The sequence below is a fragment of the Pezoporus occidentalis genome, unplaced genomic scaffold (assembly GCF_034315485.1).
Source record: "Pezoporus occidentalis ecotype Australia unplaced genomic scaffold, CSIRO_AGI_Poc_V1 ctg363, whole genome shotgun sequence".
In the NCBI taxonomy this organism is placed as follows: domain Eukaryota; kingdom Metazoa; phylum Chordata; class Aves; order Psittaciformes; family Psittacidae; genus Pezoporus; species Pezoporus occidentalis.
The window spans coordinates 152,344-177,107 of NW_026915625.1; the positions used below are offsets into that span (position 1 = coordinate 152,344).

At 39.8% G+C, this 24,764-nt stretch overlaps 2 protein-coding genes and 1 long non-coding RNA gene across 3 annotated transcripts in view; all 3 read left to right on the top strand.

The window, feature by feature from the left end:
- ITGAV (integrin subunit alpha V) overlaps positions 1-5,361 on the top strand; it is a 47,466-nt gene extending 42,105 nt beyond the window's left edge. The window contains exons 28-30 of the mRNA XM_062631016.1: positions 64-171; positions 729-851; positions 1,123-5,361. Of these exons, the coding sequence (XP_062487000.1) occupies positions 64-171; positions 729-851; positions 1,123-1,218 (327 nt within the window). The 3' untranslated portion in view covers positions 1,219-5,361. The remainder of the gene's footprint in view (positions 1-63; positions 172-728; positions 852-1,122) is intronic.
- A 3,867-nt stretch (positions 5,362-9,228) lies between these two features.
- On the top strand, positions 9,229-10,756 carry LOC134169996 (uncharacterized). Its single transcript, XR_009967089.1, has 2 exons — positions 9,229-10,020; positions 10,588-10,756. It is a non-coding gene; the product is annotated as an uncharacterized LOC134169996 (long non-coding RNA).
- Positions 10,757-13,545: 2,789 nt separating this feature from the next.
- FAM171B (family with sequence similarity 171 member B) overlaps positions 13,546-24,764 on the top strand; it is a 37,682-nt gene continuing 26,463 nt past the window's right edge. Inside the window, exon 1 of the mRNA XM_062631017.1 lies at positions 13,546-13,825. Coding sequence (XP_062487001.1) covers positions 13,654-13,825 — 172 coding nt within the window. The 5' untranslated portion in view covers positions 13,546-13,653. The remainder of the gene's footprint in view (positions 13,826-24,764) is intronic.

Sequence of the window (24,764 nt, forward strand, 5' to 3'; positions counted from 1 at the left end):
AAACATAAAAAGTGATTTTTTTTTTTAATCCACGCGATATTAATTTTGTATTTTCTTACACAGAAAGAAAATCAGAATCACTCCTATTCTCTCAAATCTTCTGCTTCTTTCAATGTTATAGAATTTCCTTATAAGAACCTTTCCTTTGAAGATATCCACAATTCTACAGTAGTAAGTCATTTACATCCAGCTTGAGTTACCACACATAATTACTTTGAAATGAATACAAAACCAGTGATGATTGAGTAACTTTCTGTGGATTGGTATAATGATAATTTTGCCAAATATTTGACTCACATATTAATTTCAGTTATACACATACAGTTGAGGGTAAAGCAAAACTTTTTGCCCTAAACCAAGAGTTGACAATAATTGTAGCTTTAAAGACTTAAAATGAAAAACGGGATGAACAGTCCTAATGTTCTTGTTAATACCGTTATTGTTAGTGAAATATTTTACTTGAAAATTGTCTTCTACTGTATTAGCATTTAAAGCTTGAATAATGGACCTTTATTATATATATGAAGTACTATGTGAATGTGGAACAAAAGGACCATCTGAAACCCTGGAGGGTTTCATAGAGACATGAAAGAGAATATGTCATATTTAAGTATTATTAAATGATTAATAAATATTAAATATATTGAAGTATACCAGACTGAAACTGCATGAATGAAGTTGGCTTGTCACTGCTGTGCAAAGTGTGATTTATTGTGATTTTCTATTAGGTTACTACAAACATTACATGGGGCATTCAACCACAGCCTATGCCTGTGCCAGTGTGGGTTATAATTTTGGCTGTCCTAGCAGGATTATTGCTCTTGGGTGTTCTAGTATTTGTTATGTACAGGGTAAGTACCATATTTGGGGATTTGTATTGTTTTCTTTTCCCTACTAGGGATGTGTTCCTTCAAATAGTACCAGCAGCTTACAGAAATACCTTGGTCCCTTAATCAGCTGAATCAGTTACATTTCTTTGGAGGCCAAGAAAAACGAAAAAGAGAGTGGGGGTGGGGTGGGTGGGAAATCAAATATCTAATAAAATCTGATTATGAAAGAGAAAGGATGTGTGTATGTTTGAAAAACACAGCACAGTTTTCTTTATTGTTCTCTGAATCACAGATGGGCTTTTTCAAACGTGTGAGACCACCTCAGGAAGAACAAGAAAGAGAACAACTGCAACCACATGAGAATGGGGAAGGAACATCAGAAGCTTAAGCAGAGTTTTATCTGTAAGACATTCTGAATTTTTTAAATGTCTACATCTTGGTTATGGACATTGCTTTCCCCCCCAAAGAAAAAAACACTCATGACTGCAAAGTTGCTGGTCTTGGAATGTATCAGCATGTACAAAATAGGAGCAATATATTTAAATCCTCCTTTTTGTATTACTTATGTTCATACATGTGACTAATGCATCTGCACTGATTTTTGTGTGAAAAAAATTAAAATAATATGTAGTGCTATAATTTTGCTTATTGGGACGTAGGAGACATCATCTTTTTTGATTCACTGACCAACTTTACATGAATTGCTACACAGATTCTGTGTTTGCTCTTGAAGCCAACAGCTCCCATAGATACTTGATGGATTACACACATTTTGATTGATTTTTGTTGGTGTATACTACATTTCCTAGCTCTTGAAAGGTAGTTGCACAAAAAAATGAATATAGCTTGTTTTACAAAACTGAAGAATATTCTTTGACCATTAACTCTGCTTATTTTTTTCCTCCTGCTCAAAAAAATATTCAGTGCTTATTCCTTTGAGCTTATTCAGTGGAATCAATCACATCTGCATGCCTGTTCCTCTTCTGGCTCAGTCTTGTGGTTTCCCTCTAGACTTTACAAATAGTTGTTCTCCAGGGCCTAGGTCTCTTACAGGAGGGACTGAGCTTACAGAAACAGAAGTGAGCCATAGAAAGCTGGGGATGATGTACTTTCTATGAGATCTAGTGAGAAGATTCAGGGCAAGATACAAAGACTGCTGTGCATTTCCACAGAGAAGGGTACAGGTGTTCCACAGCATTACTGGTAGCATGGATTAATTCAGATACTGCCAGGGACAAGATGTTGGACTGTGGCTGCCAACAGATGTGTCTGATGAGAAAACTCATAGCCTTTATATTCAAGGATAAACCTCCACAGGGTTGAAAGCTAAGTTTGTATATTACTCAGGTTGAATTTCAGTTTCTCCAAAACAATGGAAGGAATACTTTGTGACAGGTTACCTGATGCACAGTAAGAAACTTGTTATTAATTTTCACAGCCTGTGGTTGACCATGTCCAAGTGCAGGATGGAGTAATACAGGGACTGTTTAAATTAGAGTATCTGCCAGCCAAACATAACTAGATTACATCAGTACTTCTGCTACTGTCAGGCCTGCCTTGCCACCTGCCCGGAGAGACCAGTGAGCTTGACAAATGAAGTCTGTATGTAGCTGGCAATGCAGGAGGGTTTGTTTGTAAAGAGACTGTTAATTTGCCTTGTTTTATTTTGTTTTTTCAGTGTTTCTCTCATAGTATGCTTCATTGCACAAGACACATCTCATTGCACAAGACATTTCATTATGTCAATACATTTCATTACCATAAAAGATACTAAATATTTTCTTTCACTGTTTGTTTTTTAAACCTACCAAAAATTCAGTGGTTTAAAGCACGTGTTTGTTATTCTTAGCTTGGTGTGGCAAAATTGAGCTTCTTATATTTAAGAGAGAATAGAAGAACATTGTCTTTGTACATTTCAGTAGACATGTAGTTGCAAATTGGGAGGTGGTTTGGCTTGCAAACATGCATAGCTGTGTTGCACAAACCTGAGAGTGGACATACTTAAACTATTACAAAGGTGCCTTATATGAGATTTGTTTACTCTCTATTCCAAAAAGGGAATAAATTACATTATGAACTCCCTGTATGCAGCCACATATAAAAACAAAGACTCCTACTGTAATTATACCAGTGAGATTTCTATGTAGACAAACTCTTCAAACAACAAAACCTCTGCTTTGGTTTGGGTTTTTATCTAGGGTTTTTTGTTCAAAGCTGCATCTCTCCCATAAATACTGCAATACCCAATAAATCCAGAATTATCTGAAGAGTTTGATTCAACTCCCATTTCTGCATCCTTTCCAAAATTTACAATCTGCACATGGCTTTTGTTGTCAAGTTCGTTCTTACTGAACTGTGATGGCATTTGAGTCATTAAGAGAGACAGAACAAAGTTGGGGGCAGGGAGCAGTTACATATATCAGATATAGGCTTGAATATTTACCCTTTTACATGTTTTTGTTTTAGACAATTCGTTTATATATAATTAGTTTATATGAGAGGATATAGGGCATAATTCTGCCTTCACTGAATTTTCAAGGTCTTCAGTGTGGGGAACTTTATTTTTGTCTTATAAAATAACTTATTGTCACTAGTACTATAGTAAAGAATCAGGAGTCAGGCTTTGATCCTGGTCTCAAGATGTGATTATAAAACAGAACTTCAGTTATTTATGCAGGCTTCTAGTTCACACACTTTGAACTGATTATCTATATGTAAGGAGATTGTTTTTACCAAGTCTTAGTAGGTTAAAAGGTTTAAGAGACTGTCAGACAGATTACAGCTCTAATTCTTACATGTGTGCTTTCATTACATGTACACACTGTGGTGACTTGAAATTCATTAGACTGCTTGCATGTCTAAGCATTATAAGGAAATGAAAATAAATTTAAAAAAGCACAGTCAAGATCTCTTCAGCTTACATGAAAGGCACCCATAGCATTGTTACTGTCAGCGCTAGCTGCATCTTAATTTTACTGTGGCAACTGGAAACTCATTTTGATGATTTTCAGGATAAAAAGGTACATTTTATTGGTACAACTGCTGTAGCTATGGAAAGATTCTTCCATTTACTTAAGCTATATAAAGTAAGACTTATTTAAATGATTTTTATTTCCTTGCATTTTACTGGAGAATGAAAGCAAATAGTTGCTTCTCCATGTTCTCTAATTTCCAGTTTGGTTAAAAGCCAACAAAACAAAACAGTACCATATGTAAATGGTAACGCAGGTTACTTAGAGAACATGAATATAACACATCAAATTCAGTTTAAAGTAACATTTCTGTCAGGAAGGTTCTGTACAGGATGTTTTCCTGAATGGGGGTTCAGAAAGTATTTGATCTCATGTTCTAGATTCAGCAGTAAGATTGTAGAATATATATGTACTTGTGTCAATATAAATTTCATGTTGACATACTGACACTGATGTATTTTTACAGCAAGTATTGTAGAATGATGTTAAAACTTTTAAAGAAACTTTTAGAAATTTATTTTGAAATTAAATTAATGCCCTTGAGTCAGAAATTATGGGCATAAGATGCATACTGCAAGTATTGAAGAATTACAAGTACAGTAACAGAAAACTAGTCCTCTTGAGAGTTATGTTTCAGCACCATTATTTTTTATTATATAAATTCAACAGCTATGTAATTATTTAGACAATGAAAACATTTTAAGAGATATATCTTTTACAATGAATTATGAAATTCTCTAAGTACTCCAGTTTGCCATTACTGTAGCATCTCATGATCACTATTAAAAAGTTATTTCTATTACAAAATGTGTATTATCTAATACTAAATTTGACTGACAATATTTAGAAAACATAAAATAAGGAACCTAATTTATAGGTTTACATTTCTTTCCATAAACTACACATTTTGGAGATAGCTTTTGTTTAAGAGTGACTGCAAAGTCAAATATAGGATACATTTATCAGCAGAAGTTGAAATTTTTGAAGAAATGTTCACAGATATCAGTATCAAGTTTATCATTTTATTTGTCCCATTTTTTCTGTTTTAAATTATTTACACATTGATCTTTGATTCACTTAATGCTTGTGAAAACTTTAAGAAAGTTTTATATGCTCGCTCTTTATAAAGCATTTTTTCCAAGCAAAGACTTTTAATATTTAGTTATTTCTAAACTTTGATGCTTACATAATCTTTATGGTAAACTCTCACAGGTATTTTGAAAATATGTCAACTATAATCAGAATGTTCTTGGTGATCCTAAAGATTCATGTTGCACTTAGCAAACCCAATTGTTGCAAAAATCTGTTGGTTACCCTGGCAAAGGCCCTGCAGTGTTTATTCTTACACTGTCACCAGTAGTCACAAAGCAGCATTACCCTGGTGAAAATCTAGTCAGTTTTTGTCTCTGGTCCAGACTAAAGACCTATTCCAGAGTCTAATGAAGTCATAGAAAACCTGACATGCAATGCAACTTGCTTTGAATGTGACCCTTTGTATTCAGTGCTGCTGGCTTTTAATGCTGAAAAAATGATAGGATTTTATAAAAGGAAAATGAAAATACAAAAATTGAAAAGGTTGTGGCAGACCATGGAAGAGCCTTACAGCTTGTCTATTTCAGAGATGGAAAGAACCTGTTAGTTCTCTGTTGGCTGTGGCCTCCTGTCACAAAAAAATCCCACAGTTCCTATCATGATTAGAAGCTGAGCTCTAATAACTCTCATTGCCTTGAGTGGGATCATTGGTACTGAATTTCAGCTTCTAATTCCCAAGTGCAATATAACATGATCAGATCTAGTTCACTGCCTAGTAGTCTGCTTATTTTTCTTTGCCTAAGAACAAGGAATATAGCATTTGTTGATTTCCAAGCATCAGTATTTTTAAGGACACTAACAAAACCAGTGTGTTAAATTGAGGTGATAAATGAATGATATAGCAAGTTTTTCATCACCCACATTGAGTGAAACATGATGTAAGGTGCATCCATTACTAACTCTTGAGTTACTAAGAATTGGTACAATGTTCTTTAGGTCCACTGTGGAAAATTTGACTAGAGCCTATACAATAATGAGTTTGACTTTGTAGTACTACTACTGTTTCATGTGATTATGGTATTTAGCATTTTGGTCTATTTTTTTTTTTCCAGTGTGTAGAATTTTAATATGAGACAGGAAATCTAACCTTTCATGTGATGAAAATATGCTGCATTAAGGTTAAATAACTTGACCCTTGGCTTTTGCAAAGTAAATGAAGATTAGTGTCGCATTTGCATCATCAAAAAGGCTTGCAGGTTTAGGAGGCCCTTTCTAGTCCATGAAGGAAACCTGTGTGTGTTATGATATTAAGATGTTAAAAATGCAACACTATTTCTTTGTAATAATTTTTTTTTTCCTTTTTTGTTTTTGCTTGTGCATTGAATCAGTAGAGGATTATTTTCACAGGCAGAAAATTAACATACGAGAGTGCTGGATTTTGGATTTCTTAGTTGTGTAGTAAACACTTGTAACAAATGGGAATATTTTCAGTAACTATGAACTTGTTTCAAAGGCCTTCAGTACATTTGAGGAGAGCAATATACATTTGAAGTCACCTTATTTTTATTAAATTATAAATCTCGTAAAAAGAAGCGGCTATTGTGGCACTGTAATTTTGTACTGATATCAAATATATAGCTATTAAGCTGTGGTTTTTTTTCCAACTTATTCTTCTCATCCTAATTCAAATTTGATTTATTAGATTGTATTTTTCTATATATGTATACCATTTCAAAATGTTATGATTGGATAAACTGAAAAATATAAGTATTGAGTTGATTCTGCTATTTAGAATTTTTGAATAAAATACCTCTTAATTAATAGGGATTCTGTTTTGGTTTGGTTGTGGGGGTTTTGTTTGTTTTAATTCTGGACATATTTTTAAAGTTGCATTCAATTCACCTGAAGATATTTCATAGTATATGATTATAATCCACAAGTACAAAAAGGTCACATTTATTCAACTTTTACATTCTCAGCTAAAGAAGCAAATACTAACTTGAGTCTAAAAAAAATGGGAATCGTAGGCAAGAAAGAAGATCTAGTCACAAATCATACTGTGTCACGAGAAGACTTATTTCCTACAAAAAATTTTGTATATTGAAAGTATTTCTTATTTTATAGCTGCCACATCACTGTAGAAATAGTGAATTTTTGTCCTTTGTTTAGGAAAATTCTCAGGAGGGTGGGTTTCTTGTATTATTTGACTAATTTTGCTTTAGTATTACATTCTTCTTATTTAGCGATCTTTGTGAGTGGGTAACAGTAAATATTCTGTCTCACAATAAAGACATGTTTATTTTATATTGCTAGGACACTTACTTAGAAATAAATGTTGTGCTTGTGAACCCTTTAGAAAAATCTCTGAACTACAGAGTTCCCTGGATTGCTAGTAGAGAATTTGTTAACCTAAAGAAAATAATAAAAAAGGACACTGCAAAGAAGAAAAACTGATAGTTGTGTTTTAATTAACAGCTTCCAGTGACCTTACAGTAGCTACACTTAATGTGCATAAGGAAACATTACAGCAATATTGAAAACATGACTCTTGCCATGTGTTCAGTATACACAGACCTAGGTTTTGTTAAATAAAACACCTTCAGTTAGTTATCAGCATAGTGATTGTTGTTTAGTAGTTCCAAATTAATGCATTATTGAGAAATTAGAGACAACAGCTGTCTCATTACATCAACAAGGCAAAAGTGGTTTTTCAAATTCCCATCTTATGCCATAACCTTCTTAAACAAAATGATGGTCCATGTCTTGAGGTTACTTAGAACACAACTCCACTGCTTCCACTTAAGTTATGCTGCTTGATGTTGCCTGGTTTTCTGACTCTTTGCATACACACATAATATTTTATTGTATGCTTTTAGTAAGTTAATTACTAATACATTAATACTTTGTTACATCGTTCTTTGTTAATATATTTTAATGGCCAGTTCAAGTGACTAAGAACCCTGAAAAACTGAAAATACTTCTTTTTTAAACATAGCATCCAAATGTGAGAAGCAAAAAAAAGTCAAACACCACATTACTTCTTTACAATTTCACATGCAGTCTGAGCCTGTTACTGTTTTTCAGACAGTTTTTCAGAATCTATATTTACATTTTTGTGTCATTTGTGTACATGCTTTTCCATCCCTGACAAAATACCAGATGCCATGTTGTATCTCAGTGGCTGCTGCTGTTTGTAATTTGTTCGAAGAGTGAGCACCCTTTAAAGACTGCAGGAGTTACTGCTGGACATACTTCCTCAAGTAAATACTTGGGTAGTTGATATAAGTAACTTACGAGCTTTCATTCCTTTTCACAGAAAATTTTGTTAAGAAAATATAATACTGATTATGATTTTTTTTTTTTCTGAAATGGGTGTGTCCTGGGTTCAGCAGTAGCAGTCATTTTTCTCCTTCTTAGTAGCTGGTGCAGTGCTGTGTTTTTGACTTTCAGCCTGGAAACAGTGCTGATAACACTGATGTTTTCAGTTGCTGCTCAGTAATGTTTACTCTGACCAAGGAGTTTGTGAGTCTCGTGCTCTGCCAGGGAGGAGGGGAAGACAGGAGGAAGCAGAGACAGGACACCTGACCCAAACTGACCAAAGAGGTATTCCATACAACAGCACGTCATGCCCAGTATATAAACTGGGGGCAGTTACCCAGAAGGGCTAGGTCACTGCTCCGGTTGGGCTGGGTATCGGTTGGCGGGTGGTGAGCGGTTGTATTCTCTTCCCTTGTTATTTCCCTTATTATTATTATTATTATTGGTGGTAGCAGTAGTGGTTGTGTGTTAATATGGTAGTTACTGGACTGTTCTTATGTCTACCTGTGGGAGTTACATTCTTCCAATTCTCCTCCCCATCCCCCTGGGAGCAGGGGGAGGAAGAGCGGGGAGTGAGCAAGCTGCTACGTGGTTTCTGGGTTGCTGGCTGGGCTTAAACCACGACAGGGTGTTACTGTGTGCTTTAATCACTTCTCAGTAATTTATCTAAATGCAGTACAAACAATTAATTTCCACACATTATTCCCCTTTTGAAGCCATTTTCAATGAAACTCTTACTGCACATTTAACAGATTTGTTTCAGAACTTTATAAATAAATAATCGTGCATATTCGTATCAAGAACATTAGTTTAAAATGAGGGAGCTGCCAAGTTGGTTCAACTATTTCTCCCCGGATAAACTTGATTTACCCAAGCCTATGAACATTTGGAAATTAACATGGTTACTAGGGAAGACAGACTGTGAAACCCTCATCTGGCTTTAACAGCTGCTCAAGAAACAATCCACATAGGGCTCAGGTCTGCCCATGGCTGCAGGCTCAGCACTGATACCCATCACCAAGACTTCTCTTTAAAGCACTTACTTAGAATATGCAGGGATAGGACAAGGGGGAATAGCTTTAGGCTGACAGAAGGTACATTTAGATTAGATATTAAGAAAAAAATCCTTACCATGAAGCTGGCAAGACGCTGACACAGGTTGCCCAGAGAAGCTGTGGCTGCCCTATCCCTGGCAGTGTTCAAGGCCAGGTTGGATGGGGCTTGGAGAAACCTGGGCTAGAGGAAGGTGTCCCTGCCTGTGGCAGGGGTGTTGGAAGTGGATGAGCTTTAAGGTCCTTTCCAACCCAAACCATTCTGTGATTCTATGTATATATCTACACCTCCTGTTACCACATACAGATTTATCAGACAAATTCATGAACAAAGGGAGCAAATTACTCAAAGCATTAGTTAGCTTTCTGTAGACCCCTTTCTTCCACCTGAGAAGATGCAGTGTTGTAGGGATTCCAAAATGAATTCAGCTCTAACAGAGGCTGTGTGGAAGCAGCTTTTTGCTGTGCACAGATACGAGGTTAAATGAAGAAGCTGGGTGTCGTGATGTGAAGGAGGGAGGCAGACACTGAACTAATTTTTTCTAATCAAAACAGAATCTGTCTGTGAGATGCAGGAGGAGGGTTCCATATCAAGTAAACAAATAATTGGTTTATTTGTCTGTTCTTTGTGCTCTTTGCTTACTTAGGGTGGTTTTGGGTTTTGGTGGTTTTTTTCTTTTATTTTTTTGTGCTGATGAAGAAAAGGGAGACTGTGATACCATTCTAAAGGAAAGTACTGAAGATAACCTGCTGAGGAGGCTGTCCATTTCCCACTAGTGTTATGCTGCAGGTAGTGGTGGTTCATAATGCACAAGTGTCCTGGGTTCAGCAGTAGCAGTCATTTTTCCCCTTCTTGGTAGCTGGTGCAGTGCAGTGTTTTGACTTTCAGCTCGGGAACAGAGCTGATAACAAGCGATGTTTTGGTTTGGCCAAGGACTTTGTGAGCCTCATGCTCTGCCAGGGAGGAGGGGGAGCCAGGAGGAAGCAGAGACAGGACACCTGACCCAAGTTAGCCAAAGAGGTATTCCATACCACAGCACGTCATGCCCAGGATGTGACTGGGAGTTAGCCGGAAGGGCTGGGAGTCTGCAGGGTTGGAGGAGGTATCGGTCAGAGCTTGGTCGGGCTGGGGGGGCGAGTTATCGGTCGGCTGGTGGTGAGATGATGTATTCTCTTCCCTTGTTATTTCCTTTATCATTATTATCACTGGTGGTAGCAGTAGTGATTTGTGTTATACCTTAGTTACTAAACTGTTCTTATCTCAACCCGTGGGAGTTGCATTCTTTTCGATTCTCCTCTCCGTCCCTCCGGGAGCAGGGGGAGGGCAAGAAAGGGGGGGGAAGTGAGCGAACGAATTACCTGAGTTTAAACCACAACAACAAGTGATGAAGTCAGTCCATTCTCTGGCAGTTCCAAAAAGTGCCAGCAGACTATTAGCAACTCCAGTAAAAGTGAACTGTATTTTCTATGCCAATCCCAAATCTATATGAAGTCATTGTTAATGGCAATTAACTACATTATAGAATGGCTTTAAATCGTAAGAAAAAATGTACTGTTTTCTTTAGTTTATGAGAGAACTGTTGAAAATACAGACTGTAACCTGGTAGCTCTTCTTTTTAGTGTGGGAAAATTTCTACTCCTTTATAGTCTTCCCCCTACATTTGAAGAAATTTATCTGATCTGAAAACTAAAAAAATTTGGCCTGATATGCCATTATGTCTAAAAGAAAGATTTTTAATAGCTAATATTTATTTTATTAGAAGGCAAATAAAGTGGTTTTATACTTTTCCAAGGAGTTTATATACACCACTCATACACTGAAAATGTAGTATTGTCCAGTTCTGGAATGTCCCTGCAGTGAGGGTTTGGCTCACTGAAATCATTGCATGGGCTCACTCATCAACACTAGCGGGTTAGAGATCAGTTGAGCAATCTGGACATCCATAAATCTATGGGTCCAGATGGGATGCACCCGCGGGTGCTGAGGGAACTGGCGGAAGTCATTGCTAGACCACTCTCCATCATCTTTACCAAGTCTTGGGAAACGGGAGAGGTGCCTGAGGACTGGAGGAAAGCGAATGTCAGTCCAGTCTTCAAAAAGGGCAAGAAGGAGGACCCGGGTAACTATAGACCGGTCAGCCTCACCTCCATCCCTGGGAAAGTGATGGAACACCTTGTCCTTGGTGCCATCTTAAGGCATATCAAGGATAAGAGGGTTATGAGGGGCAGTCAACATGGCTTCACCAGGGGGAAATCATGTTTGACCAATCTCTTAGCCTTTTATGAGGAAATAACACGGTGGATGGATGATGGCAGAGCGGTGGATGTGGTCTACCTTGACTTCAGCAAAGCATTTGACACAGTCTCCCACAGCATCCTCACGGCTAAATTGAGGAAGTGTGGACTGGATGATCAGGTAGTGAGGTGGACTGCGAACTGGCTGAAGGAGAGAAGCCAGAGAGTTGTAGTCTATGGGGCGGAGTCTAGTTGGAGGCCTGTAACTAGTGGAGTGCCTCAAGGGTCAGTACTGGGACCGGTATTATTTAATATATTCATCAATGATTTAGATGAGGGAATTGAGTGTACTATCAGCAAGTTTGCTGATGACACTAAGCTGGGAGGAGTGGCTGACACGCCAGAAGGCTGTGCTGCCATCCAGCGAGACCTGGACAGGCTGGAGAGTTGGGCAGGGAATAACTGGATGAAATATAACAAGGGAAAGTGTAGAGTCCTGCATCTGGGCAGGAACAACCCCAGGTTCCAGTATAGGTTGGGAAACGACCTGTTAGAGAGCAGTGTAGGGGAGAGGGACCTGGGAGTCCTAGTGGACGACAGGATGACCATGAGCCAACACTGTGCCCTTGTGGCTAAGAAGGCCAATGTCATCCTGGGGTGTATTAGAAGGGCGGTGGTTAGTAGGTCGAGAGAGGTCCTCCTTCCCCTCTACTCTGCCCTGGTGAGACCCCATCTGGAATATTGTGTCCAGTTCTGGGCCCCTCAGTTCAAGAAGGACAGGGAGCTGCTGGAGAGAGTCCAGCGCAGGGCAACTAAGATGATTAAGGGAGTGGAGCATCTCCCTTATGAGGAAAGACTGAGGGAGCTGGGTCTCTATAGTTTGGAGGAGACTGAGGGGTGACCTTATTAGTGTCTATAAATATATAAAGGGGGAGTGTCACGAGGATGGAGCCAGGCTCTACTCAGTGGCAAACAATGATAGGACAAGGGGTAATGGGTATAAACTGGAACACAAGAGGTTCCACTTAAGCTTGAGAAGAAACTTCTTCTCAGTGAGGGTGACGGAACACTGGAACAGGCTGCCCAGGGAGGTTGTGGAGTCTCCTTCCCTGGAGACATTCAAAACCTGCCAGGACACATTCCTGTGTAACATTATCTAGGTGTTCCTGCTCCGGCAGGGGGATTGGACTAGATGATCTTTTGAGGTCCCTTCCAATCTCTAGCATACTGTGATACTGTGATACTGTGAAATTCATTGTGAGGTGGTGCTGGCACACATTTAGCCCTTAAATATGCACACAGTTTCATTCTGTGGGTAAGCTGGATTTACCTAGCTGTTCCGTCTTTAGTAAGGTGCAGCAGTCTTACCTGCTGTCAACAACTTGAGCAGTTTTTCCATGATCCCTAGGTTGCGTCCGCAAGCACACTCCAATTTTACCTACATTTATGTGTATCCTTAAATCTAAAAAATGTGGATTGTTTGCTATTAGGGCCGTTAATGAGAATAAACATGTGTAGATAGGGCAAAGACATGCCAGTGTGTGGAATCAAAGCTTTAGGAGACACTAAAATACAGCTATGCCAGTGCCTGAGTGAAAGCGCTTTTCCAGCGACACCAAGCCACCATATGCACCCACCCGGTATACACTACGTGCTGCACTGGGGTTGCGTAAGGCGGTTTAACACTCTTTCAACAAACAACTAATGTGCTCCCAGCTCGGAGGGCTGAATGGTCGCGATCGCGGCGCGGTTTCCTTCCCTTGGTAACCTATCCGAAGGCCACAACCCGGTTCTCCTTCTTCTCTGCCCGGCAGCAGGCCTCAACCGCCATCAGCAGGTACGAACGGCGAGGCTCCTCAAGAAAGCAGTCAGCCCGCACCTCCTCCGCCTCCGCAGGGCTTCAAGGCCGGGCTGCAACCGGCAGCTGTCCCTCCCCTTACCGCGGCTCTCGCTCGTTGCTACAGAAAACGAACCACCCCACCCCTTTCCCACCGCCCTTTCCAGACCCGCGCTTCAGCAACACCACGGCCCCTCCTGCCCCACATCCGGGAGCCGGGGCGGGCCGGTGCCTGCTGTGCCGACTGTTGCCGCGCGCGTGCGCGGGGAGGCTCCATTGCAGCTCCTGTCGCGCCGCTGCCGGAGCCGCTGCAGGTCCCGGCTTCCCGTTAGCGTTCTTGCCCGCAATATGCCTCCGCTGCCCTCGGGCTGCTCGCCATGCTGGGGACCTGCAGGCGCCTCTCCTCCCTGCTCCTGGGGCTGGCGGCCGCGACGCTGCTGCTGCTGCTGTTGGGGCGGCCGCCTCTCGTCGACGGTGGCGAAGCCACCCACCCGCTGCAGCAGCTGGCGGCGCTACCGATGGGGGACCCTGCCGCCGCGGCGGCCTCAGGTACCGATCTCCGCCCCCGCCCCCCGCGTTCCCACTGCCGGGCGGATACCTCTGTTTCCTGCCTGCCCTGTGGAGATTGCTTCTGGCCAGGACAGCCCCGCTGCGATCCTCTTCTCCCGGGGCCGGCGTCCCCCCTCGCAGCTCCTGCCGAGTTGCGGAGGGGCGTGTTGCTTCGATCGGGTGCCAGCCTGTGCATTCGGGGCGTTGCGCTGCCGTGCGAGGGCCGGGCTTTGTTTTTAATGAAGCAGGTAGCGAAGCCGTGGAGGCTGCTTCTGCGGGGAGAGCAGGATCCATCTTCAATATCGCAAGATCTGTATGCAGCTGCCGTAGCATGTCACCGGTAGTCGTGTTTGTGCCCTAGCTCTGGAGATACTCAAGTGCCAGACAGAAGGGCTCCGGGGAAGGAGGGCTCTACCCATTCTCGATTGCTGGCAGGAGTCCCCAGAGCGAGAGATGTGTGTGTGTGTGTACATATATATATATCTATATATATATATAAAGTACAAAAATATTACACACATGCATTTCTATATATCTATTTATATCGATATAAAAATAAATGAAACCTAGCTGGTAACATTGGGAAGTGTCATAAGCTTATCAAAGGAGAGATGGGGCTGCTGAGCTCATTAGTTTTTGTGTCTCCCCTGCAGAATGAGGAAATATCTTTCAGCAGCTGAGAGTATGAAAATAATGCGCTTATTTCAGCTTTAGGCCTTGGTGTTACAGTCAAACCCCTTGTAGAACTGGGTCAAGTGATAAGGTTTTCTGCCATCTGGTTTAAAAAATACGTGTGCATTTTGAAGTGTTACTGGCTCAAAATAGGATAAAAGCCCAATATTTTTCTTGACATGCTGCCTTTCACTAAAGAATTTCAAAGTGGTTTCAATCATGAATTATTTAAGATCCTTCATCACTGAGGCTCTGGGCACATCACTAGAGCCTATGTTTCTTTTTAATGATATATATGCATGTTTCTATTTCCAGTTGAATTCAGGGAAGTAAAAATTGTTTTTAGTTTTAGGCATATGGTTAGTATTTTGCTAAATTGAAGCAAATTTACAAGGCTGCCAAAGTTTGTATGTTTATTAGGAAATATAAGCAAAGGTCTTGAGTTATGTTTTGATGTAGAGCTATAAACTAGATTTGGTAGAATATCAACACATTCTTAAAATGCCTTGATATTTGCCCTTTGGTTTCTTTCTTGTGTGGATTTGGGTTTCTAGTTGTTTTTTTTATTTGTTTGTTGTTTTGGTTTTATGTTTTTTTTTTCAAATGCTTGAACTATAGGACTTTAAAGGAGGGTATTTGATGGACAGCTTGGTTCTTGTTTTTTCTCTTGAACTGACGATTTTTCATTATTTTAATTATTTTCATTATTCTGTTTCTAACCGTGCTTGTAGGAGAATATACGATGAATCACCCAGCAGCAAACCCCAGCATTTGGCAGCATTTCTAGCTTGGGCAGTGAACATTTTGCTGGTTAAAAATTGAGTGCCTTCCCAAAAGGGACAGTTTTTGTAATTTGATGATCCTCTTTAGTTTCACATACTGCTTTATTTTCAAGAAGCTCTAATACCTTATTGCCTTCAGCCCTGGCTAAAATCTTTGTTGGTACTGGTTTGATGCTGATGCTATTGGTTTGCTGCTGTTGCTGCTGCAGACACATGTGCCTCATTGCTGTTGCTTTCTTTTATTTGCTTTTTTTGCTTCATAGGTTTTGAGGTACTGGAGTCCTGGAAGTGTTTTATAGTATGCAGCTTTCATGATCAGTTCCAATTTATGAATGTTTAAAATTATCATTTAAATTTATGCTCAGCATTTGTTTGTGTTATGTTTAAATACAAGTGAAAGCTTTATTTCACTTTTTGGTTAGCTTTCTAAATGATCTTGATTAATTTCTTTAATAAAGAATTTGTAAAAGCCAGAAGTGATTAATCTTTTAAAAAGGCAAGGTTATCGCTGCTACAAAACTTTCATTATTCTGAAGAAGCTGCTAAGCACCTTTGGGTTTTGTATGGTATTTCAGTAAGGCATGTAAGTAATTTTTTGCTAAATGAACATTTCTGAAATTTTAAAAAGGAAGAACCTGGCTGCAGACATGTATTTTTGAGATACTAAATGTCTTTTTTCCATTAAATTATCTTTTGATGGTTTACAGCCGAAAGGTAGGCAGGATAAATTGCTGTTGCCTTTCCAGCAGAAGACTGGTAGCAGAGTAATCCCTAAGGGGAATGCTCTGAAGAGGCCACTCCTGAAGCAGCTGCAGGTCCTGTGCTGGGAACTGCCAGGCTAGCAGTAGCTTCTGGAAGTAAGAGGAAGTTTGGCTGATTTTGGATTTATGACGTGTGTTTGTGACCCCAGTGTTGCTGGAGCGAAGAAGCTTTATCCACCTAAAATAGGGAAGGTGCAGAGCTAAGGCTGGAGTTAACAACCTTTTGTCATAGGACATTCCTGTATGGATGTGCCTGTTCTGTTGAGCCTAATTACACAGTTTTACAGATCAGTTCCCTCCTGGATTAACAGACTTTGGTTAGTGTTACTATTATGCTGTCTGAGAAGAAATGCTAAAGTCAGCACAGCTGGATGCAAAGATTTGGGAGTGCAGATTCTATTGCTGCCGTGTAAATGCAGCAATGAGAGAAGATAGTTGCACATCATGACTGAATAGGAATTGGTTTTGTTCATCTCTTGTTTCTTCTTCCTTAAAAACAACAACAAACTTACCACTGCCAAAAGAAGTAAGTAAATTCTAAAGGCAAGGCAGAGATGTGCCTTATGTCACAGTTTATGGAGTTACTCTGACTCATGTTATCTAACAGATGTAACTGTTCTTCCAAATTTTAGGAAAAAATATCTGGGGAGAGAAGGATGGGTCTGTGGCTAGGGTGACTGCTGGAGAACCTGTCTTGGTTCTCTGTTAAATTCATAGTGAGTTTTCGCATTTTCTGTGTGGCAGTTTAGAAGTCTGCGCTCTGGTGTGCAGAAGTGATTAAAGAATACTCACCAGGAGCTTTGACTACTCAGCACTCAAGTCAGCGGGCTTGAGCACAGAATTCAGTAAATATAGCCCTGGCTTTGATCCAGGCAAAGGTGGCTTTGTTTCCCTTGTTTTCTTTTGCTTATCTTTATAGGAGATATGTTGTGTTCTTTAATGCTTAAAAACCTTGAAGATATTCTGGATGTGATGCATTGTTACTCTCCTTATAATGCAGATACTGTGCAATAAACAGCATGGAGACCACGAATCGAGTGATGCTTCACTGCATCAGCTTCATGGCAGATCTCACGTACACTGAATGAGCAAGATTCTTCTGGAAAAAACAGCAGTTCTGTAAACAGAAGCTGTCACGTTACGTATAGACAGCACATAGGACAACATACACCATTGTGTTATCATAGAGTGACTTGCCATCATATTTGTTATATACCATTCCGAATCTGCTTCACATTCCAGAATTCAGGAAAAAAAATATTTTGCCACTATTTTATTTTATTCTAGGCAGGTGGCTTTGCATAGAATGCGAAGATTAGCTTGATTTTTGTCAGGTGAAATTAAATAAGTGCTAACATCTAGGAATGGTGCTGAACAAAGGAGAGGAGAGAATGGCAATCACTGTGCATATTTATACAGTTCTGTTTGTTGAGACAAATGAGAAATACGTGATTGTTGGCAAACCCAAAAGAGAATAAGAGATTACTCATGTTGGAACAAAATCACTGCCTGGATACTACCTGTGGAATTGATTCTGTGCCCATTTCCCAATATAACTTGCTTGCATGTGTTGATAAGTTGCTATCTAATGCAAAGCAGTGTTCTAGATAAGAGATTTCTAATTAAGCTTGTTTTAAAGTCTTGTACATTGTCTTATTCTTCCTGATCATTCAAGGAGGAGATACCTTTCTCCTGCTTCCTTTTTATGAGATACTGGAAGAGAAATATTTCTCTGATGCATCTCTGTGTGACTTACTGTTTTTCTCATCTTTGTTTTCAATGTTTCTAGTTGTGAAATATTTTTCCTAATGGCATGTATATTGGTACGTAGGTGGCACTTACGTATTTAGATGAGTATTTGGTTTTGATACCTTGTTCTGCTTTTGAATTTGAGCAATAACACATAATGATGCAGTTAAAAATGGTGCTGTGTGACTGGCTTGTTTGTTACTTGGTGGAACAACTTTTACAGTTTAGTGTCTCTGTAGTAGTCACTGGGCAGGGGATTAGTACAGCAGCAGTAAATCCAGTTCTGTTCTGGAGATTCTGTAGCAGTCAGATACAAATGTCAAGAAAATTAGTGAGGAGTTAAAAGCCATATAGGAGATTCTGTAGCATTCCTATAAAGAAGGAAATTCAGTAGTTTTCATGGCTGACTGATTACATAGAATACAGTTCCTGTTTAAGAAGTAAGGGCTGTCTAACTAGGGGCTTTGAGCAGCACTGGGGTTAATTGTTTTATACAGCTGGCAACACAACCTTCTTATCCAATAGGTATTGGAATATAACCTGGTCAGGGAAAAGATCTATTTTTAGGTTGTCAAAGCTAATGGGTTAAATTGTAGTATTTTTTTTCTATTTGGACATGGAAGAGATGGATTGCAGTCTTTAAAGTAAAACTTCTGATTTGATACATCAGATGTAAACTTTTGTTAGGAATCGATGTTGTTTCTTATATGAAGAACCTTAATTAAATTTTGCAAACCTGGCTTTTGATATGGTAAAAAATAATTCTTTAATTATGAAATAGAACTCCAAAAGTGTTACATGTGCACCCCAGCAAAAAGGTTTAATGCGACTATCTCCAGCTGTGGGAATAAGCTCAGAGAATGTCCTTGATTTGCTGTTCAGTTTTCTCAGCATTCTCAGCCTATGGGATTTGTGAGAATGGTTTCTCAGTTAGGTGAGAAAGTAGAGAAAGAATGTAAGACTTAGACTTGTCCTGATTTATTGGAGCTGATGTTCTTAAGTGACTTAGCTTTCTGTGCTGATCTAAGGCTTAATGGTACATTGGAGTATCAGGATAGGCATTAGGACACTGGTGATAAAGCATCTGAAGTTTGATACAGAAGTGAATAATGAAAACAAAATAGTCACAGATAATTTCATTTATTAGTCCACATGTTCCATGATTTAGGTCACTCAGTTGCTAACACAAGAAAAAAAGGAGTTTGGGGTTTTCCATGGTAGATCACAAATGAAAAAACACACACTTTTTTATTTTTGAGAAAGAGAATCAATATAAACAAAAAGGCACTGAGAAATTCTGAAGAGGTAGGCAACTCTTCTGTGTTCAAAGCTTCATGGGAGCTTGTAATATATCATACAGCATCATGCTCTGTACTTCAGAAAACTTGATTTCAATAAACTTAATAGTAGCTTTCATTAGAAAAAAATGAGAGAGACAAAGGCAGAAATGTGATTTAGCTTTCACAGAAATGGGACACGGTTATGCAGTGTGAAGTGGCAGGAAATAAGAGTAATCAGTAATGAGAGGAAGCTACCTAATGCAAGGTGGTATTTTTTGCAGTTTTTATTTGTTTTGTCAGTTCCATTACTTCTTGTCAATCTGTTGGCAGAATATCATCAAAAGCCAGTTGATATGTAAAAACATTCACAGAGTTGCTGTCAGGCTAAGAAAAAGGCAGTTTCAGAATTTGGAATGCAGCTGCTGTCTGGGCTCCTGGGGATCTGTAGCATGCTTTCTCTGTGAACTAGCTCAGTAGGTGAAATCTTTGAAGACGGAGGCAAAGATCTGAGAGGAAAGCTTACTTGAAATAAACCCAATTTTTGTCAAACTTAGAAAAATAGGGCAGATTACTTTGTTGTCTTGAAAGTTGCATATTTCTATTTTTGTTATATTTGTTATTTGTTATACCCTTTTGTAATGAATGGGGCTTTGAGGCACAATGTGACAAGAGCAGATGAGTCCTCTTTATTAGTCTTGGTACTTCATCGAATTCCTAATTCATAGATTTGCAATCTGGTGTGCTGTAGGAGCACCCAGATCCCATGACCCAGAATCTCCATTGCATCATAGGGGTTAGTGTACTCTTGAATAATGCTTCTGTGTTCAGTAGAATGAAACTACCAGATACAGCTCCTTCTACCTATCTTGCCAGAGGTGGTTCAGCACACCTCATATGTGCTCCTAAACTGTCATTTTTCCATGCAAGTCTACAAGAAGTTGCATTCAGCAGGCTGAAAAGCAGCTATTGTATTTTTAGCTTTGTTTTTTTCTGGCACTAGTTGTAGAGAAAGCATGAAGTTTGAAAGCAGTTTTCATGCTAGCACATGATGAGGGGAGGATGTGAGTATGCGCAGCTTTACAAGCAGCAATATGAAAGCGTATTTGATGAAACACCCTGTGCTAGGGAACTTAAGGTTAGGAAGCTCAAGAGAATGAATTAAACTTCAGGAGTGCCCTCTTTCCATTTGTCTAGCTTGTAGGGGATATGTCACTCAAGCTCTTATTTTCAGTTGGAATAGGCACTCCAGATCCATCCAGCAGAACAGCTGGGTCCCTGTGAAAGGGCAGGTCTTCCAAACCATGGCTGATGCTGTAGCACAGACAGAACATATGCTCGTACAGTCCCATCACATCTGTTCACATACGCTGAAGAGACATTCTGCAGAGAGAGTAACCTCTGGTGAATGTATTGCTCTTATTCTGGGAGGGACATAGATCAGAAAGGGATAATGCTTAGATCTCCCATATGAGAGAGCACACATGTACTGTAGTGTGAGCAGGTTCTTGTCACTAGGAGATAAACATCAACAGGCATGGTCCAGTATGTGTGGAGGACACTCCAAAAGCACCGGTTACCTTAAACATGGCTTCTTAGGCAGAACACAAAACTATCATACGGCACCAGTAGTTTTGTCAAGTAAAACACTATTGCATGCTGTGAGTTTTGTGAGCAATTATCAGCTCTCTGTAGATGACGTGAAGAAAAATCTCCTTCTCCTGTTGGACCATCAGCCATAACCTTCCAAATAATTCTGCTTGCCCTCTGATTGTAAAGATATTATGCATTCTTGTAAACAGAATGCTGACAGGTCTGCAGTTTATGGTACATAGAATTGTTGAGGTGGAAAAAACTTCAAGATCATAGAGTTCAAACATTAACCTAACATTGCCAAGTCTACCACTAAACCATGTCCCTTAAATGCCTCATCTACACAACTTTTAAATACATCCAGGGATGGTGCTTCCACCAGTTCTCTGCGTAGCCTTTTCTAGTGCTTGACAACCCTTTTGGTGAAGGAATTTTTCCTAATATCAAGTCTAAACCTCCCCCGGCACAACTTGAGGCCATTTTGTCTTGTCGCATTGCTTGCTGGGAGAAGAAACAAACACCCCTCTCACTACAACCTCCTTTCAGGTGGTTGTAGACAGCAATAAGGAACTTTTTTATTATCTTTTACAGCAATAGCCAGATTAAGTTATAGTTGGGCTTTGGTGTTTTTAGTTTTCTCCCTGCAGAACCTCCCGACACCATCCCTCAAACACTGGTGTGTTGCTCCCAGGCTTATCACCAGGCTTGCTTGGTTTTCATAGAATCAGAATAGTTAGGGTTAGAAAGGACCTTAAGATCATCTAGTTCCAGCCCCCTGCCATGGGCAGGGACACCTTGCATTAGATGATGTTGCTCAGTCTCATTTAAAGCTCTTTTAAGGAGCCCTGCAATTGAGGGGAGAAGAATACAGGTAGCATGGGAACTTGACAGGATTCATGCTTCCACCTGATGAGCTTTGGGGTAAAGCATGCACAGACAAAAGGATCTTTGCACAGGAGTTGTTGGGGCAGCATATGTGTGCTCCTGTCTGATGTAGCTTCTGGGATTATCCTGTGTGACCTGCTGGCATTGACAGGGCTAGGGAATGATGTTCTTTCCTGTCTCATTTGCCTTATTTTCTTCCCCCTTGAATTCTTGTCCTTCTTTCTCGAAGCTGTGATTATGCTTCATTGTGTGTGTTCAAAAACAGTCTCCACTGATTGAAAGACCTAAATCGGACTTCAAGTTCTTATCCTTTACAAATTGGAAATGAGACAGTTGAAGGAAATGGATTGAGGTCAGTTTGTACTGCAGGACTTTCCACATTACCCTTCTTGCTTCAGCATTCTGCATTTACTGTTGATGGTACCTAAGATAGTGCAGTTCTACCAGTGAAAGAGGCAAGAGGTGGCATGTCATTGAGATTACATGGAAATAAATTGTTACTTTTGGTGGGTTGGGGGGGGGGGTGGGGGGGGAGATCTTATCCCTCTACCTTCTGATGTTCCTTGTATAATTTTGAAAAATTTGGTAGTTTTGGTGTGGATCTTATGTGAACTGCTGGTAGCTATAGCAGGTTAACCGGCAAATAGCTGTGGGAGGGAGGGGGGGGTTTTGTGCTGAATATGATGCAGTGGTTACAGGTATGAGTGCAAAGCACATACTGAGCCATGTGCATTAGGAGGTCATGAAGCAGCAAAATACAGAGATTCTGGGAACTGCTTCAATATGTGTCCAGCATACTCTCTTGGAAGTGCATTATTGACATGACCACTGCACCCCAAAAGCACTCCAAGGTCTGTAGAGTGTTGCTCAATTAATGAGTGCTTTAGCCTGTACAACTGAGTGTTTGCCTGAGTGCCTTTACTGAACACAATTCCGTTATAGCCATCAGTGACCCATTATGAGGCATTTTATTTTTGGAGGAAAAAGGTGAATTAGGGGTGAGTTTTTTTTTTTTGTTTTGGTTTTTTTTTTTTTTTGTTTTGTTTTTTTTTTAGTTTTTAGGTGGTCTTTGATAGTTTGTTTGCTTCTCCTGAAATGTTTTCTTTTGGTTTACATCCTTTTGTGTCTTTATTTCTTGTTAATCTTTTACCTGTATTCAACAATTGATCTTTCCCACTAGAGTATCCATGTAGTTTTCAGGTTTCATGTTGCAGGTTACTTCAGTTGCAGGTGTGACTGATCCTTTCATTAGTCAAACTGATTTTACTTTCAGAATTATCAGTATTTCTGTTTTCATTGACTGCAAATGTTACCAAGTAAGGCCATGCAAGATAAAGTATATCTTTTCATCCCATTTCCATAATAGAATATAGAATTTACATCAGGTTGTGAGCCCCAAATTGGTAGGATGCTGTACTCCTACTAAAATATTGAGCCAGGTTTGCTAAGTGTAATAAAATTAGCATCTGAAATAAACTGCAGTCAAGTGAAGATGATGTTTATTCTGTATGGGTTTTTCTTTCAGTGTTTTCTGTGATTTTAAAGTAACTGTGAGCATCTGAAATTGTGGAGATTATTTAGGCTGGAGGGGATATAAGGAGTGCTCTATGCTTTAAGCATGGTTAACACTGAATTCACACGTGGGATTTGTTTCATGTCAGGCCATGAAAGCTTCCAAGAATGGAGAATCTCTCTGGACAGCTGTAGCTCAGTAGCACTCAGCTGCTTGCTCATCCTCCCCCTTCCCACCTCCAGATGGTATGGGGAGGAGAATTGGAAGAATGTAAACCCTACAGGTTGAGATTAAGACAGTTTAATAACTAAAGTACAGTATAATACTACTACCAATAATAATGATAAGGGAAATAACAAGGGGAGAAAATGTAAAACTAAAAGAGGAAAGGCAAAAAAACAGTAAACCGAAGTGATGCACAGTACAATTGCTCACTACCTGCTGGGACCCAGCCAAACCAAAGCAGCGATTGGTCCCTTCTGGGTAACTCCCCGCAGTTTATATACTGGGCATGATGCATGGTGGTATGGAATACCCCTTTGAGTAGTTAGGGTCAGGTGTCCTGTCTGTGCTCCCTCCTGACTTCTTGTGTCCCTTCTAATGGCAGAGCACGAGAAAATTAAAGACCTTGACCAAGGTATGCAGTACTGAGCAACAACTGAAACATTGATGTGTTATCAGCATTATTCCCAGACTAAAGCCAAAACACAGTACTGTACCAGCTACTAGAAAGAAAATTAACTGAATCCCAGTGAAAACCAGGATAGCAACCTGTTCCAATGATTGTTTACCCTGAGAAAGAAAAAAAATCTTCTCATGTCCAGTCAGATCCCTGCAATTTTTGACTGTTGCCTTTTGTTATCCTGCTACGCGTCTTGACAGAGAACTTGGCTCTTGTCTTCTGGCTAAATTCATGGGTATTAGAAGGCTGTTGTTTAGGTCCCCTGAAGTCTTTCCTTTGTGAGGTTTAACAAGGCTAACTTCTTCTGTGGGTCCGAAACTGAATGCAGTTCCAGATGTAGTCAAGCAAGTGCTAAATAGAAGGGGTTACTTGTCTTGTTCTATTTGTTGTGCTTCTTTTGGTACCTCTGCAGTGTGCTGTTTGCCTTCATCTCTTCTGAGGTGCACTCCTGGCATGTTTAGCTTTTTGCTCACCAGGACTCCCATGAGTTTTCAGCAGATCTACTACACTGTCGCTCAGTCTCCTGCAGGTATTGCTGGAAGGGGTCAGATGCATCATTTTGTATTTGTCCCTGTTGAATTTCACAAGGTTCTTGTTGGCTTGTATCTCTGCATATTGATTGCATCCTCAGCTCATTATCATCCACAGACATTTTGTCCCCTCCTCAAATGACTGACTTTGTGCTTGTATGTGACTAGTCTGTCAGCTGCTACTGTTTCTCTTGAAACATCTGCATTTCATTTTGGGTGGACTGTTCTCCTCTAATGCATGTAAATTAGAAGAAAGTGGAATTGTATTCTCTGCTGCAGATAAGGGGTTGTTTTATATATATGATGTATGCATTTGGCTCAGCCTGTTGAAATCAATACTAGTGCGTAGCATGGACTTTCGGTTCTGAAATTTGGGAAGAAACCAAATTATTTATTATGACTTATTAATAATAACCTTTATGGGAAAGCTTTTCAAATGAAACTGGAACATTCTCATGTAAGTTATTTTCTATGAGATAGCAAATCTGGTTGATA